The sequence below is a fragment of the Lutjanus erythropterus genome, chromosome 5 (genome assembly GCF_056507025.1).
Source record: "Lutjanus erythropterus isolate fLutEry1 chromosome 5, fLutEry1.hap2, whole genome shotgun sequence".
NCBI lineage: Eukaryota > Metazoa > Chordata > Actinopteri > Lutjaniformes > Lutjanidae > Lutjanus > Lutjanus erythropterus.
Window position 1 is genome coordinate 25800192 of NC_139321.1, and position 12444 is coordinate 25812635.

General features: G+C 41.0%; 1 protein-coding gene across 1 annotated transcript; it reads right to left on the reverse strand.

The window, feature by feature from the left end:
* Positions 1 to 7022: 7022 nt before the first annotated feature.
* On the reverse strand, positions 7023 to 10946 carry rhogd (ras homolog gene family, member Gd). Its single transcript, XM_084719395.1, has 2 exons — positions 10854 to 10946; positions 7023 to 10236 (listed from the first exon to the last, which is right to left on the reverse strand). The coding sequence occupies exon 2, from the start codon at positions 10205 to 10207 to the stop codon at positions 9632 to 9634; it is 576 nt and encodes a 191-aa protein (XP_084575521.1). The 5' UTR covers positions 10208 to 10236; positions 10854 to 10946; the 3' UTR covers positions 7023 to 9631.
* Positions 10947 to 12444: the final 1498 nt, after the last annotated feature.

Below are 12444 nucleotides of genomic sequence, written 5' to 3' on the forward strand. Positions count from 1 at the left end.
TGTGGACACTTGGCGTAAACATAGTATTTTAAAACAAATATGTACTGGTGCGGTTGGTGTCATTGCAATGAAGCATCAAGACTCCAGAGAAGAGCAGTATCTGACTGCTCTATCCGTCCTTTGAGTTGCAGGCTCATCGGGCTGAGGTTAGCAGATGCATTCAGAGTTGGCAGCGTTTGGGTCGGTTCAGTGCCAGGCAGCCCAAATTGCTGAGTGACCTTTTGCTCACAGCCAGAATTGACAAGTTTGTGAAAAGGTTCTGCTCTCTTGCTGACAGATCCTGCAGAGCCGATAGCTGACACTGATGCACACCAGAAATCAAAATGAAGACAGACAGAGGACGAAAGGAATCTAGAAATGTGGCTTGTTTGGACTTAACAGTGTTTGGATTCATGCTGTCTTGTCATTTTTGGGTAATGATAGCTCAGACAGAGCATAAAACCTGGCAATTGGCAAGGACAAAAGACTCTGTGTGTGGTCTGTCCCGTCCAATCTTGAATAAAGAACCGGAAAGCTCAAAGTCAGCTCATCGATTGATTTCACTTACAATAAACCACAGCTTGTCCCAAGATCTCTCCTTGTTTTTCCTCTTCTTCCCTTTTCTCACTTCATCACTCCAACAGTAGTGTGAGCGTGCCTCGGAAAAGTGTCAGAGTTGAGTTGCTCTGGCACCCCGTGCCATCTGGCCTCTCCCCACTCTGGTGATAGAGACATCAGTGAATGACAGCGTGTGAACAGCCTCTTGTGGATTTTGAGGGATTGCGCATCAACAATGGGCGGTCACATAACATGGGACATCTAATCAGCCTGGTTTCAGTCTGCGTTTGTTTTCTCAGAGGCACTCAGAAGAGGGGTTTGAGCAACAATAATGTGAGGAGGGCACTTGAGGACTGTCTGTTCCCAGCGCTGTTACTTCAGTGACTTCCAGGCAGCTGTTTCCCACCTCCGAGCTGCAAACCAACATAATTAATACTTGAGTAGACCTGGGTGTCTGTTCTTTTCTTCTCTCCGTACTGCTCCTCTGTTCGCTTCTCTCTATACGCTCTCATAATAGTTCAGCGCCTACAGGTCTTCATCAGGACTGGTTCTGCTCCGTCCCCAGAGCTGTGGGCAACAATGATGTAAACACACACACAAAAAAATGCTTATTTGAAGAAATAGTTTGACATTTAGGAAATGTGCTTGTTCCCTTTCTTGCTGAGAGTTACATCAGAAGATTGATACCACTCTCATACTTGTGTAAATATTAAGTCTACAGCTTGTTAGCTTAGCTTAGCATGATAGGAAAGGGGTCCACCTAAATAAATCACTTGAAGTGTATGCTGTATTTAGAATATTTTCACTGCTTTACTTTGGTGTTTGACATCCTTTTCTGACAGGAAACCACTGTTATACACGTTAAATATCTCTCTCTCTAAACTAAAAAACCAAAAACCTAAACTCCATAGGCAAAATTAATAATTTAGTGCTGTTGGTCTACCGCTGCCTTGATCTGTTAGTTTGTGTTATTGTGCGACGTCTGTGTTTTAAAAGGACAGTTTGGGGTCAGTCACACAATAACACAAACTAACAGATCAAGGCAGCAGTAGACCAGCAACTTCAGTGGTTTGCGGGTTAAAATTACTGGTTTTGCCTGTGGAGTTTGGCTGGTTTGGAAAGAGCAATATATGGAAAAAGCAGTTTCCCAACAGAAGCTGTTTAATGGTAAGTTAAAGCAGTGACAATATTGTAAATATGGTATACATTTAAACTGATATAGATTTTTTTAGGTCAACCTTTTTTAAGTGTATTAGTTACTACTGTAGCTAATACACTGACTATCGATAAATACCTCATATAAGGTAGCCCTCTAAGTACTGCATCTCTCTAAGTACTTATTTTACCATATCTGTTTGTTTGTTTTTTCATGGCAGTATGAACAGCACACATCACATGAAATCTGATCCTTCATATATGGCCCTAAATCTGACACAGGTCTGATTATTTTGCAACGTGACCCCAGACCAAACAGTCACGTCTGAATTCATGAGACTTTACGTCACTTGCCTGAATTGTCTTTCTGCAAGACTCTGGAGAGCTGCTGACAGATGTAGTTAAAAGTAGCTCTTGACATCCAGAGCCACTCCGGGCCGTGACTCCACATCCACACACACCTCCATGTAGAAGCAGCATCCATTGTGACACAAAAAGCCAGAATTAAAAACTAGCTATGTTTCTCCTCATTCTCATCCTCATCCTTATTATCATCTGCTCAGGAACTTGCTGGCTTCCACTGAACATCATCTTCTAAATGAAACCGTAAACACCGATTTCAGTGGTCTCCATGTTTACACTGCATGACAGTATGTGTGACATCATATAGCATGTTCTTTTTCACATGCAGATCATGACCACTTCACACTGGATCTGATATGGGCCACGTTTAAAAAAAATGAACGGGTGGCAACAATAAATCCAAATTAAGTACAAAGGCTTGCAGTGTGAATGTATCCTTTGTTTAAAAACAAAATCAGAAGAGTAAAATGGCCAAGTTGCAGTTTATAAGGGGGTATTTGTTATTGATCAGCTGTACACAGTAACTTCCTAGAATCTCGTCTTTACTGTGAGGTTACCAGGAAATCAAAATATTGTCAGAAATCATTTTATTTTCATTCCTCAGCTTCAGAGAGCCCTTGTTTCTAGTCATAATACAAAGCTAAGCTAACTGGCTGATCGCTGTAGCATATTTCCAGAAATGTCAAACTGTTCCTTTAAACCAACCACTCAGCCCATGCGTGAGTGACCTGAGGAAGTAGAAAAGCTTTCGGTCACCTTGCTCCTTTTGTCTTTTATCATCAGTCTTTCCTCCTCTCACTTATCCTCTGTCCTTCAATTTACATTTGAAACAACCTGTCCCCTCCGCTCTGATCATTATATATGCCCATTTGCTGCCTTTCCATTAGCACCACGCTCTTTCTCCTCTGCTCTGAGGAGGCCTATTTTGTTGCAAACACAGCCGACGGCCTTCACTCCCCCCTGTGTTCCTTTGCAATCTCATTTTCCCTCTCCCACTGCTGGAACAGTTTGATTTGAATGCAGAACTGCAGCTTTCTCAGTCTCAGTCTAGCTGCGGGCCGCCTATTAGATCAAGGCCTTTTGCTTTTTCATCTTTAGACAAGGAGAAGAAGAGGAATCTCCCCAGTTCCTTGACTGAATAGTGCCGGGAGCTGCCCGGCCTTTTGGCTTTAGCGAGCGCATCATCAAACGGACAGTGAGAGGGAGGAAAGGAACAAGGGAGATTGAGGAGCGATAGACAGAGTTGAGATCAAGGTCCCGGCGGAGGCCAGCACTCCCACTCGCTCCACGCTGATGACTCACGGAGAGGATATCTGCTGGTGAAAATCTCATCTCCTGCTACGCTCAAACACAAGGTTCGCTGTGTGATTATGCAGGACGACAAACATCTACATTTACATCATATACAGTAAAATAAACACAGATTCAGCTGGTGTCTGACACAAACAGATAAGTACAAATGTGGAGTACTGGGCCATGTTTGATTTGTTCATTGGATGATATTATCTTGAACGGTGCGGTATTACATGAGCAGAAAGTTAACCACATATATGTGGCTGGCACGCAGGGAAGACTCCCAGAATGCACTACGATGACACACTCATGGACAGGAGACTTTATGTGTGTTCCCTCAGTGTTAATGCTGGCATTGTGCTTTGCTTTGTGCTGCCTAATGTTTGCATAGTTTTCACACTCCCATTAATGCAATATAATTATTTATTATGATAAAATATCATTAGTGATGTATGTGATAGATTGTTGAAGTTCTCCCCAATGTAATTATTAAAATGCAGCCATATTAATTATAAAATTGAGTTCAGCTAATAAACCTTGTTAGCTGAATTAGATCACCTTTCCGTTGCCTGAGTACTGACATGATTCATAAACTTATGATAATATACAGTTAATTGTTTAATTCAGCTTGCAAGTAAAAAGCTTTTTAATACATTTTAGTATTCAAATGACAAATTCCCAGCATAGCGCCATGCCATTTGTTTCTTGTTCTATTTATCTTTTAATAGTCAGGAAGCTTTTCTTTTTGCTTGGACTTAATTGCTTGGACCCAAACTACATTTTGTTGTGTACTTTATATTTCTGAAAAAATATGTATATAATTGCACCAACAGATTATAATGGTTTCTCAACTACCTGCATGATCTCACGTATTGTATTTTTGTATGAAGGGTTGAGACCAGGCCTGTCTCATCATTGTTTATCACAAGCAAAAGCAAAACTTATGTAGCTAGTATTGCAAGCATCACTTACACTAACCTTTCTTTATGCTTCCTTCATATGAGCCGATGAAAGTTTGATGTGGTCCCAGCCATCTGAAGAAGCACCGCATTGCAGAATTTACACAGATTTTAGCTGTGTTGTCTTTTGGACTCTGTTTTGCAGATGTACAGATTTTATTACACAAGATCTGACATCTCTTCCCAGACAACCACAGCTTCTACTCCTGTCTCCTGCATTCACTTTCTCGGAGTTCATGTGAACGGGGGTGTGGAGGGGTGACAGCCCTGAGTCCTCATTGTCTGAGACCAAGACAAGACCAAGTAAAAATGCGGTCGATACCGAGATGAAACTGAGTCCTCCAAAAAGTGGCGTTAAGTCAGGTCTTGAAACCAAGACCGATATGGACTACAGCGATACTGAAAACTGTCTTAATTACACAATACATGTAAAAGCCCGACTAGGGACAAGAGTTAAAAAATGGGCAGTTTATTTATTCAATTTATTTATTATTTTAAATTAAATTTAATTTGCATTTTTCAGGAGGTATTTGTAGCAAGTTTGGACTGAAATTCTTGTTGCTATGACTACAGCTTTAGATGATTTTAAACCAGTTTTGTAGAACTGAAAAGTCTGGGCTTGTGTCCAATTATCAACAATCAAATCACACTCATTACAAATATCCACGTACAAGGAATGGAGCCCAGGTCCCATTTAAGCACAAGGTTTTAAAGAAAAAGGAACAAGGATGGGAAAAGGGGATTTTCAGACAACTGAAATATGTCCAGTAGGCTACACCTTTTGCAGTCCTCTTACCTAAAAATGGATCACCTCAACTGACCCCACGTCTCATTAATCCGCCTGCCTTAGTTAGGGCTAAGCGCATTGCAGACAGCAACACTTGCTCATCCTTTCTCATCTTATTTAAACATCACACTACTCTAACCACTGTTTTCCTGAATGTCTCTAGTAATACATACTTGGCAGAGTTCACTGAAACAACACGTCAAGCCCTCACACAGGCAGTAACAAAACTTTTACGGGCTGTAAACATACATTCGGTATTGTTGTGGTTGTAAAACATTTAGAGAGACCACAGAGGAAATGGCCTCTAAATGCTGCTGCGGTGATGCTGTAATGAGCCTTTGGTGGAGTTCAACACATCTGTCATTTGTCAGAGCCACCACCCATAAAGGTCAAGGGAATTTTTCAGAGTAAGCAGCACGCCGAGTTTTTAAGCCCCCGCAACTGATTGAACTTGTGGGTGTCTGCTAAGTTGAATGATGGCCCTGAAATCCGGATGGGTATAGACCATTAACTCCAAATGTATAGAATAAAAAAAACAGGCTTTGACGAATGGCTCTCATTGTGGGTAATGCAGTGCTGAACTGGAGGGCTGTGTCCATCTAGTGTTCGGACATGGTAATTGAAACAGCATCAATGTAAGAGAAGATGAACCAAGTTACAGAATGTGTGCTACTGGAATAGAGTGTGGTTTCCTGAGCAGAAAATACAAGTAGCTGTGGATGTAGCTGTAAATGTGTGACTCAGTTCTGTTGTAGACATCAGCATGACTTTATTCTTCCATTGTTTGCTCATAGCTTAGCAGTAATGTGCTGAGTGTGTGGAACAATTGAGTTCTTCTCAGGGTGTCTGTGCGGTCTGAAGTTTAGACCTTTAAAATAACTTCATTATGATTTGACAGGTCTTAAAATTGATTGGATTGAATATGTGTAATATATTTACTACACAAAATCACAAAATGACCATGACATGTGACCAGCGATTAAGGAAACATGTTAAATTGAAATACTCTGGTAACACTACAGCCGTGGTTTACTTATAATATCCATTCAGGTCTGTAGCTGTTTTTGTTTCATGCTTATTAGTTCAAATTAATGCTGAATGTTCACCAAATGAGTTAGTGTCTATTGATAAGTCACAGGAAATCATCAACAAACTTTTTGGAGGAGTTGATGTTTATAATGGTTTAATTGCACAAAATGTCAATGAGTCTGGCAGACAGTAAGGCAGACGATCACTGAACTCAAACTCTAGACTGTGTGTTTTTGGAACAGTCAAATTACAATGTTGCGCTCCTGCAGTATTACTGTAGCCTGCCTGAGCTTCCTTAAGTCTGGGGAGGAGAGGACAGGGGGAAACAATTCACATCAACTATAGATTATTATATTAAAATAGGATTTCAACCTATGTAATATACCATCTATGGCTCCAACTTGCTATTTGAACTTGCGTACTTGTTTTTGAATATGCAGTTATTTATTGCTCTGCTAAAAATACTTTTATTAAGTTATATTTTTCAGTCTCACTTTCAGATGTCTAAATTGTCTTAACCAAACTGTGACAACTACAAAACAAAACCAACAGAAAACCAGTAAACACTAATGGAAACTATGCACCAAAGTCTGACCCGACCATGACCTACTCTGTACTAACAGCATTAACTCCTTCAACTCTGGCAGGAAACCTGAAGACAGCATTTGTATCTACACCAACATTAAAAGCGGACATGCTCGGGACTGTATATGATAGCCAAAAATTTGTTGTAGAAACGTAAAAAAAAAAAATTCTTTTCTATTTTTTGCCAGTATTGTTGTAATTGCATTCATAATGGTCTCAAAAATTCTTAAATTTAATTGTTGAAACCTGCAGAAAACCCTGCTTTGGTCAAGTCACAAAACAGCAAAGGGAAAACATCCACCATCAAACACTGCCTGGTTTTAACCACCATTTTTATTTGGCATAATTTAAAATCATCTCACTGTTAGTTCATTTATACAAATATGCTTTTGTTATATATAAAACAATTACAAACAGATTTCTACAAATCAAGTTCCCAGTGTAAAAGCGTAGTACCACGCACACGGTAGCATACAGCTGGGACACAGACAGAGAGCCCACAGGTGTATGTTCCACTTCAACAGCATTATCTGAGTGAAATCAGGACACGGCAAAAAAAACAAACTCACCACAGTTGACAGTTTGACATATTATGCACTTACATTCAACCCTCCACACGCCTATCTGGGAAATTTTCACACATCCTTTGGCAGATCTCAAACCGCATCACTGTTGTTACACAAAATCTCCTGCTCGTGTTGCGCTTCGGTTATTCTAGACTTTACACAGGCCACAATCTAGGTTGACTTATAATACACCCCGCTTCAGTGAGTACATGAAAATAACTATAGTAAAAAGGGTTGCTGGTATTACTGGCAGCTGTTAAGCACAAATTAGCAACCAGTCATTACTAAAAAAATATTTTATAAAACATATAAAAATCTTCAGATGTGACAAGGCACGTTCCACCAACGCAGCTCTTGCTAACCATATGTGCAAGTTTTGCTTGTGCCTTGCCCTCACTGCAACATGCAATGCAGGGATGTAAACCACAATCTGTTAAGAGATGTGGGCCATGAGCACTCCCTTTCATGTGCTCTGTTTTCACAGATGCACACAGACTTGCCTCGCAAGATGTCAGTTTAGCACCTGTGTCTTTACAAAGAGGGCTGCAAGAAGAGTGTTTACTGGCAGGAACTACTGTAAGGCAGAAAGCTTGTGAAAAATTACAAAAATGAAACCCAGAGTTGGTCAGACCTGCCTTTGAAAGATCTCGCGGAACTTGCATCACTTTAATGAGAACCTTTGGATTTAACAAAGGAGCATTGCTATGGTCTTTGGTTTCATATAAGGCACCTGACCAAATGAAAGGCTCCTTCTATATTGTCAGTCACTTGAAATATTAACTAGGCAGCTGTGACACAGTGCTTCCTCCAAGATGAAATGATAATCCATAGGGGTGTCCCAATTTTAATATTAAATCAAAATCAAGGGCAGAAGCTTTTCTCCCAGTCCCAGTTTTTTTCAATCTACCCTTGCCTTCAAAGACGGCACAGTGTAGCTGTCAGTGAAAAGAAAAAATGTTTAAATTGAACTTAAACCTTAAAATTTAAAGTCAGATCGAATCGTGGATTTGGAGAATTGTGACACCCCTAATAATCCACTAACCAAGAAAGTATAGGAAAATAAGTGAATATAGCCTTGCACAAGCCAGTTTAAACATATTCTGGTATTATATGCTGCTATACTGAATCCATTATGCAGTGGTCATAGCCTGCAGACCTTAAATCTAAGGCAAAAATGTAATTGACAAGGTGTGCATTCTGGTTTATCAAATCTGAGTATTAACTATTAAACACAAACATCTTACTGATCAAATAAACATAAGCTATTACAAAAAATATATTCAACTTTGGGCATAACCGCACTCGTAGGTTAAAAACATTTGAGAAAAAAAATCATTTACAGAGTAAATTCAACATTATTAGACAAAATACAGTCTCTTTGACCCCCATCCTGGCAAAAAGTAATTCTTAGGCATGTTTTAATGGCACTCGGAGTGAGCCTCAAGAGTTAAGACGTAGACAGGAGAGCTGTGCTACAACATCCTGATATGTCAGCTCGAGGAGTCTTGTACCAGCGTGGGTTAATTTGGCAGAGGCCCTTATGACACCTGCTCCTCTATAACTGAAGAGGGCAAATGGTCGGCTGCTTTTAATGGGCCCGGCTTATCTTCAAAGGCCTACTGGCTCTTCCATGCGTGGCAGTGAGAGAGCGATGCAGGAGGCTGGAAGGGCAGCCTGCCAGACAGCTCTAACATGCCAGACTGAGCACAAGGGGAACTGCAGCTCGAGAGTCTAACCTCTAATCTGTGTATATTGGTTATGGGGTACTGGCATTTGTCCGGAAGTCATCACACCTTGTCTGGACTCAAGCTGCTTGAAATTAAAAACTTGTTCACCCTCTACTTGGCTGTTATTACATCTAAATAGGCAAAGTCAAAGCATCTTGATGGTGATGCTGCTTGAGACTCATGAGATGCAACCTAGGTGAGAGCATGAGGTAGTCATTATTTCTCCACCTGAAGAAAGGCAGATCTCTTCTCTCCAGTCAAACAGGGTAGCTTGGTTGGTTGGTTTGGATGTTATTATGGCTTGTGACAACCATGATCAGCATTTTATAAGGCAAAGCAGAGAAGCTATAAATCTAGAACAGATGTAAAATTGGAAGAAAAAGTGTAAATATCAAAAGTTAAAATGTAAGAAAAATAGAGGAGATACGGTCAGTTGCCCCAATTTTGGCATAGTCACTTTGGTGATGATGGTAATGGAGTGAAGTCCTCCAGGAGATGAATAAGGAAGAAGTGGAGGTGCTGGAGGTGGTATGGAGACAGCCAGATGATGACCTTCGTTCCTCAGCCTTCCTTTGCATCTGTGGATTTTCCCATCATCCCTCTCCACAGTCCAAATCTGGGAACCATTTATTACAACAGGACACACTTCTTGGTGTTCTTTTTTGTTACTGGATACAACACCGCCCTCACAGCTTCAGCGAACACCTCCCTGACACCATCCTGCAGCAGAGCAGAACACTCCATGTATTTAACAGCCCCAATCTGCTTGGCCAGGGCGTTGCCCTGCTGCTGGGTAGTCGGGGCCAGGCCCTGCTCCTTCAGCTTCTTCACCGTTTCTGCATCGCCCCTCAGGTCCCTCTTGGTGCCCACAAGGAGGATGGGCACGTTGGGGCAGTGGTGAGACACCTCAGGGTGCCACTTGTGCCTGACGTTGGCATGGGAGGAGGGACTGCCGATGGAAAAGCAGATGATGAAGACATTGGTCTGGGGATAGGAGAGGGTGCGCAGGCGGTCATACTCCTCCTGGCCTGCTGTGTCCCACAAGTTGAGGCTGACAGTGCGGCCGTCCACACTCATTTGAGCGCTGTAGTTGTCAAACACGGTGGGAATGTACTCTTCAGGAAAGGCATTGGTGGTATAAGAGATGAGTAGGCAGGTTTTACCCACTGCCCCATCACCCACCACCACACACTTTATGGTCTGCATCCTGCCTACGACCACTGGGGCTGCAGCACCTGACAACAGAAAAGAGGGCACCTGGGTAACTTAAAATTGCAATGTTCCATGCTCTGAGAGGGTAATCTAAGCTTTACATCACCACTGGTAAAGGGAGCAAATTATTAAACTCTAAATGAGAAACGTAAAAGTGACTTTGGGACAGTATTTTTTACAGTAATACAGCTTTTCTCCCTATTAGCAGACAAGCTAACCGCCGCCAACGTTAGCACATCGACGTAATTAACGTTAGGTTAGATACAGTTTCAGTCGTCTACTGATTAACAACATCTGGAAAGTTTCTCGAATTAGTACATGAACAAAGAAAAACAAGTGAATCGAAAGTGAGCCGGTAATTCTCTGGAGTTTATTATTTCGTACTGCTCACTTACTGTATGATACTAGGCGTTCCCCTAGTGGCTAGCATCAAGCTAAGGAACTAGCGCATTTGCTGGCTAACAAGCTAGCTAGTTAGCAAACAAGTTGAAAGTTTATTTGCACGCCACTCCTCTAAAAAGTCTGTTTCTTGACCGATGACCTCCCACAAGAGACTCTAAAAAATGTATTAAGTTCTAATATATGCCTCACAAGTAGTAATCTCCTGTAACGGTGAAATTTGAAGGATTTTGTGACTTACCGCCACTTGGCTTTCGATCTCTTTTTGCCTGGTATAGTCAATCACAGCCGCATCCGGGGAGCTGTCCATTACGTAAAAAGCGACATACGGAAGCGATGCACACTGGTAGTTGTAGTTTTATTTTGTATCAGCCGTTTGTCGACGCTAGATGGCGGCGTTAAGCTGCTCTATGTTGCATGAACCTGTGCGTTGAAAACAACCAAGGACAAGCATGTCAAGGGTAAAAGCTAACAGCAAATTTATAAGAAATGTTTTGATTTGGCTGTAACTGCTGATGGGATGACGGAAAATAATGTCCGAATAACTGGACGAGTTTCATCATTTGTCTGTCAGCCTAAAAGTTATGTCTACCCAGTGGTTGAACAAGAATTGAGATCTTTGTAAATGTAGCAATACTTGAACTCCATTACAAGTAAACGTCCTGTTTTCAGATACTACTTAAGTAGAAACAAAAGTGAAAATGAAGTAGGCCTACTAATGCAGAATTTCCCTGTTCAGGGTGTTGATTAGAATTAGTGATTCATCAATGTGCAAATGAGGGATTTCCAAACTTAGCTAATCATTTGTCAGATTTTGGCGTAAAGGGATAGTTCACCCTAAAATGAAAACTCAGTCATTTTCTACTCACCCTCATGCTGACTGAAGGTCAGGTTTAACTTTTTAGTCTACAAAACACTGCTGGAGTTTCACAGGAAAACAGCGTTGCGTAATCTTTACAGTTTCTCTCTCTAAGATTTAAGTGTATGGTGATAATTTTTACGACAGAAAAAACACATGAAATGCCCCCCATACTTCTCATCTGACGTAATCACTGTCACACCACACACACACAAACACACCCATGGTCATCCCTATATCGTAACAATATTGATAACACGGTACTTGGTCAAAAATATCATTAGAATTTTATTTTATCCATATCACCCAGCCCAACTTGATATACTCTTGGGTAGGTACATCTACAGCAATCCATAATATTTTATAATCTAATGACTAATTTAGAATTTATGTATAGGCCATATCATACACAGTCATATATAGTAGTTGAGTACATGATTACTTCCGACCACTGATTTTATATGAGCTTGTATTGTGTGCATAAAATCTGAAAAACTACACTTGCAGTAACTACCAGCAAATGGAATTACTCAGCTAAAGTACATCTACTTAGTACTTTGGTAACTTTACTTTCCACCAGTGCTCCTAACTATGCAGAAAAAGGCCCAGTCACCCACACATCTTTGCCATGCTCATCAAGGTCATGTTCAAATTAATTAAAAGTGGAGTTTGATGTGATGTTTTCCCCTGCAACAAACACCAGTTATTCCTTCAGAAATGCAATGATAATATGACACAGCTTCATTTTACATGAATGTGACCCATTGGCTACAGTAATTAGGACTTAATTACAGCCAAACTCCAACCAGGACTGATGTTTTCAACATTAAATGGACATTGGTAATACACTACAGCCACGAGACTGATAAAGGACACAAACTCTCCATAATTCTGGTGTATGGGAGGTGTTTGACTGGTGCACTCAACATGTATTGGGCTCATGTTCACAGCTGTGGCCGTGATGTGCAATCAA

Bases quoted from the DNA above. Each gene is read 5' to 3' on its own strand.
- rhogd (XM_084719395.1), bottom strand. From the start codon at position 10,207: ATGCAGACCATAAAGTGTGTGGTGGTGGGTGATGGGGCAGTGGGTAAA.